The sequence below is a fragment of the Python bivittatus genome, unplaced genomic scaffold (genome assembly GCF_059951505.1).
Source record: "Python bivittatus isolate LINGU-HERP-01145 unplaced genomic scaffold, Pbiv_v1 ctg000220_np1212, whole genome shotgun sequence".
In the NCBI taxonomy this organism is placed as follows: domain Eukaryota; kingdom Metazoa; phylum Chordata; class Lepidosauria; order Squamata; family Pythonidae; genus Python; species Python bivittatus.
Window position 1 is genome coordinate 22,312,242 of NW_028277048.1, and position 5,265 is coordinate 22,317,506.

Below are 5,265 nucleotides of genomic sequence, written 5' to 3' on the forward strand. Positions count from 1 at the left end.
TTGGAATAAGGGGGCACTATCGTACAGTGGTTCCTTTCCTACTTGGATGGCCATTTCCAGAAGGTGGTGCTGAAAGATTACTGTTCTGCCTCATGGCAGCTGGGACTATGGAGTCCCTCAGGGCTCCATTTTAACCCCTATGCTTTTTATCATCTACTTGAAACTACTGGGAGAAGTCATTCAGGGATGTGGGCTGAGGTGCCATCTATATTGCAGCTCTATCTCTCCCTGGGCAGAATAAAGGAGTAGATGAGGGCCAGTAAATTGAGTCTCAGTCCAAACAAGATGGAGATACTATTTGTGGATAATGCATCTGTCCAGCCAAGAGTGTCTCCTTTGTCTTGAATAATTTCAACAGCCAGCCTTTGAACCTCACTGTGAATCACTTCCATCCAGTAAAACATGTAGTTAAAACTCTGGCTATGGGATTGAAAACTGCTGAGTGAGTAAGTCTATGAGTGAGTTATGGTCAATCAGAAAAAGTTTCAAGTGCCAGTTGTTTAATCAGAGTAAGAACAAAATTATGTTTTCCACCTAGCAGTAGGCTCTGAAATGAAAAAAAGCTTACGAGTATCTTTTGGCCAAATCTCCCCCCCCCCCCTTAGGTAAATATGATCAATCTGAAATCTGTCCATCTCCTTGATAGGATACTTCCAAGCATGGCTTTTACAACACAGTTCTCCTGCTTCGTTCATGGAATCTGATGGGAGTCCAGACAATATGTACTCTACTTGCAACCTTTCCCCATGCTTCTTCCATTTTTCTTTCCAGAGAAAGTTTATTCAGAAGGAAGAGGAAAACATAGAATGGTCAGAACTACCAGATCTGGCCTACAAAATCTGGATATATTTATTTATTCATTCACTGACTAGGCTTATATGCTCCTCCAATCATGTCTGTCTGTGGGTGGTTTACAGATCTCCAAAAATGACAGCAAAGAGTTACAGTTTTCTGGAATTATAGGCATTTTTCTTCTGATTGGAGGGAATGCATCACACCATCCCATCTTCCATCTCCTGTTTAATACCGCATATGTTACACGTTCCCACTCAATCCACCCAATTTAGTAACATGCTCCCATTATCCTTGCTATTGGGAAAAGTATTCAAGTTCAGGTTTGCTGCCATGCTACTGTCACAGGGTTTGCTAAAAGTCTGCCTTTATGTGGTTTGTTCTGTTATCATCATGATAAACTGAAAACTTTTGAGGCTTTTCAATATATTTGTTAATTCTTTTAACTACTTATCTTCCCTTGCAGCCATCCTGATATCAAGCTATCAGAATGTATGTTCTGCAAACGATATAAGTTTACACAAATACATCTGGAGAAATGTATGGACAGCATTTGTGTGTAAGGGAAGATACTAGAAATGTTATTTGCTATTTTTGTGAGGGAAGGGGAGAGACATATTTGTTAAATCATGGACCACTAGAAGTTCAGGGGCAGGTCCTCAGTGACTGAATAGCTTTAAAACAGGAACTGCAAACACTGATTAGCTAGCATCCTCTGATCTTTGCTAATTTTGATGGAGAAAGTGAGAGCTACAATTGGCTGAAGATATTTCTGCAGGCTCCGGATCAAACATGCACATCTATGGATGCCGCTATGCTTAAAGTATTGGAGATCTGCAGATGGTGAAGACAGGGGTCTTGTGAATGATTGGTCAGTAGGAAGACTGCTGATGTGACAGACCTCAATGTCACTGGATTGGAAGGACTAAGTGCCCTTGGTTTGGAAGTGTTCTTACAATGGGCAATAATTGGCATCAACATACTTTTAACTGCATGTGTAGTGGCAAAATGTGGTAGCTGGAACTTCTATTCATAGACCACCTTCCTCCCAACTTTTCCACCCCACTCCTTTTACAGAGCCTGAGCGGGTTTAGGCCAAGTTCGAGTCAACACAAAATCCATCATGGAGGTCGGCAAGTAAGAGAGAGGAATGAAGAAGAACTGAGAATCCCAACCAGCAGAATAGCGCGTACGGGGGTGCTTGGATATCAAAGCATGTTCCATGCAGTCAGTCACCATGTAGAGGTCTGTGCAGCAACAAGTTGTAAGAGTGCCTTTGAATAGCTTGTAAACTGTTTTGAGAGAGAAAGAGAGAGAGAGAGAGAATACAGGGAAGAGGGAAAGAAAGGAAATCAGTATGGAGATGTGTGATCCAAAATACCAGAGAAAGCATAAAGAAATAAAACAGCCTCTCCATTACTACATGAGTAAAACAATAGCAGCTTTCAAATCTATGCATAGTTTTCTCTCACTCTCAGAAGAAAATTCTGAGATGGGAAAAGTCAGCCTCTCCCCAGAGTTATCACAGATAACAAGCACAGATAAGCTCCATGACCTCTGTTTCTACAGCTCTGCATTGCTTCCTCACCCACTGGCCCACAGGAATTTTCCTCACTGAGGCCTTATAAAGCATCTGGAAATTAAGACAGTTTAAGAAATCCCCTCCAGATTTCAACCCATTTGTCCAGTTTGGCCACTGTGATGTCTAGGGCTCCTGTCCAGATCTGAGTTAACATGGCCCCTGATTGGTGGATTCCCCTGCTTTTTCCCCACATGCACACCTATGTCAGGAAAATAAGTGCCAATTTCTTTCTCTTCTGTGGGCAGGGCACATCTTTTCAGAACTGGTGGAAAAAAGGACAACGGTAGATCGTAGATCAGTAAAGTTCATACAGCTGAGCAGTGATACCCACCAGGAGGTCCTTCAGTGCATGTAACAAAAGGGATGGAGCTTCAATTACCCCCATTGTGGGGTGAACTGCCACTGAAGCTGAGCAAATCAACAGTCCCTCCCAACTTCTGCTCCCTGGTAAGGTTCTCCTGATTACCCTGCAAGCCACATAAAGACTCACGCTTGTCAAAATAAGGCTGGCCGTAGCTTTCCCTGACTTCTTCAGGGGCTTTGATCCATTGCTGCTCCAAGCTCTCAAGGTTGTTTTGGATATTGGTCATGGATGTGCGAAAATAGCCCGGCTCGATGATGGCTACTTTCACCCCAAATGGGTGGATCTCACGCCTAGAAAGAAATGATGGGTTCAGAGTCACTGCCTGGGAGACAGCAAGCTTCCTCTAGCAGAGCATGAGAGATTTCAAGAAACCTGATCTTTTTCAATCTGGTGGGAAAATTCCATTTCTATGTCAGTCCTGCCATGGAAATGCTCTCTTTGCCATTTAAGCAATTCCCATCTTTTGTTTCACTTGCTTATTTATGAGTAGTAATAAATTATTGCTCTCTCCATGGGATTTAATGGCAGAAATTCTGCTGTTTTGGCAAGCAGATACTGAGCTAAAGCCACCCACTATATCTTTCTCAGCTTTGCCTATCTCACAGAGCCATTATGATGATAACATTGGGGTATTAAGTTCCTAGAGGAAAGGCAGGTTATAAGTTCAAAAGATGAGTAAATAAATACATAAAATATATTGCTAGATAGATTGATTTTCAGAGAATAAACTCTTTTCCTCATCAGTTTAACCAAATAGTAAGTTTAACTTGGCCCATTTTCCTATGTCAGATTGGATATGATAATAGAAACAGCTAGGAAAGCCCTTGATTGAGTTCTACTGTCTTCCTCCTGATCTATCTAAACTTTTTTTTTTTTTTTTTGTCTGCGCTCAGTCATTGCTGACCCTGCAGTGACTGCTTGGACGAGTCCTTGCAGTTTTCAAGGCAACTGTTTTTCGGAAGTGGTTTGCCAGAGCCTCCTTCCTAGGGCAGAGCCCAGCTGGCGAGCGCAGGAGGCGGGGTTTCCGTTGCTTCGCGCCCTTTTTGGGCGCGCACAGTTTTTCGCGCTTACCGGCAACTGCTCCCAACTCCTTTTTTGCAAGGCGCCGCCAGCATTTTTCCTCTCACCGGAGTGAGAGTCCCCATTTATCTACTCACGTGAGTTTTCGACCTGTTGGGTTGACAGGAACTGGGGAGGAAACAGGAGCTCACCCTGTTTAACGCGAAGGCTGGACTCGAACCGCTGAAGCGTCAGCCATTTCTGGCCAGCAACTTTCAGCGTCATTAAGCCGCTGTGCCACCGCGTCCCCCTCTATCTAAACTAGGAACATGGAAACATCCTTTTCAGCCATCTGTTCAAATTTGGTATTTGAAGTGGTATGAGATTACCTGATGCTGTCAGAGAAAGACTCTACTCCATACTTTGAGGGACAGTAGCCACCTCCAAAGGTACTCAGTCGACCCATGATGCTGGACATGTTGACCACTCTTCCCCTGGCCTTCTTCACCAAGGGCAACATATGGAGTGTCACATCAATCAGCCCAATTAGATTGACATTCAGCACGTTCACATAGTCCTCTTTGGTCAGCCATTCACTGGGGGATACAGGGTGCACAATTCCAGCATTATTTACCAAGCCCCAGAGTCCTGCAGAGAAAGGACAGCAAGCATGCAAAACTTTACATAAGAAAGAGGGGGACTGAAAACCTGGCCCAGATTGAGCAGAGCTTGGAAGGAATCAGTTAATATAAAAGCAGATTTATTTCCTCTCTTCATATCAATATCTTTAGTTAACTGGGAGTTCTCAAAAGTCATGTACACATGTTCTATAGGCTAAGGGGAAATTTCCTTGAATACAAATTCAATGAAGGACCAAAATACACCTGGGAAAGCAGCCACATTACTCTGCTTTTAATCTGGAGGAACATTGTTTTAATAAGCACTAGCTACATAAATCCATGATCTAGGGTTAAATATCTCATGCACAAATAAGGAGAACTTCCTAGCCACCTTATAATCTGTCCCAGTTAACTGAGAAGTCTGGTTACAACTGAGCCACTGTACCTTTGTTCCCCACGCATGTTTTCACCCACTCAGTTGCTGCCGCAACACTCTCAGTGCTGGTGACATCCAGCAGGGTGGTTTTTAACCGGTCCGATGTGAGTTTCTCCAGTTGCTCTGCTCCCTTCTGGGTGAGACACGCGGCCAACACCCGCAGACCCCGGGCATCCAGCTGCTTGGCCAGCTGGTTCCCAAAGCCAGAGTCACAGCCAGTGATGAAGACATATTTCTCCGTCAGGTTCTCCACCTCCTGTCTTTCCCGATAGTATCGTATCACAAAGTACAGCAAAATCGCCAATGCCAGATAGAACCACATGGTCACTGTGTATTAAAATGAAAGACAAAATTTAGGGTGCTTAAGTTTCCTTTTTAAAACAAAAAAAATTTTTTTCCTGGTTTTATTTCTTCTATCTATCGCCCTTCAGATGTCGATGGGCAGCAGTGCATTCCCAGGAGAATCATCTGG

At 43.6% G+C, this 5,265-nt stretch overlaps 1 protein-coding gene across 1 annotated transcript; it reads right to left on the reverse strand.

Moving 5' to 3' along the window:
* Nucleotides 1–826: 826 nt before the first annotated feature.
* Nucleotides 827–5,265, reverse strand: LOC103063622 (17-beta-hydroxysteroid dehydrogenase type 6-like). Its single transcript, XM_007442351.4, has 4 exons — nt 4,803–5,265; nt 4,127–4,385; nt 2,865–3,028; nt 827–2,084 (listed from the first exon to the last, which is right to left on the reverse strand). Exons 1-4 carry the CDS (start codon nt 5,113–5,115, stop codon nt 1,864–1,866), a joined length of 957 nt encoding a protein of 318 aa, XP_007442413.1. The 5' UTR covers nt 5,116–5,265; the 3' UTR covers nt 827–1,863.

Excerpts from the sequence above, each read along its gene's own strand:
- LOC103063622 (XM_007442351.4), bottom strand. The coding sequence starts at position 5,115 with ATGTGGTTCTATCTGGCATTGGCGATTTTGCTGTACTTTGTGATACGA. Across the intron at positions 3,029-4,126 it reads TCTTTCTCTGACAGCATCAG|GCGTGAGATCCACCCATTTG; the intron begins GTAATCTCATAC and ends ATTTCTTTCTAG. Across the intron at positions 2,085-2,864 it reads CCAGCCTTATTTTGACAAGC|TTTACAAGCTATTCAAAGGC; the intron begins GTGAGTCTTTAT and ends CTCTCAAAACAG.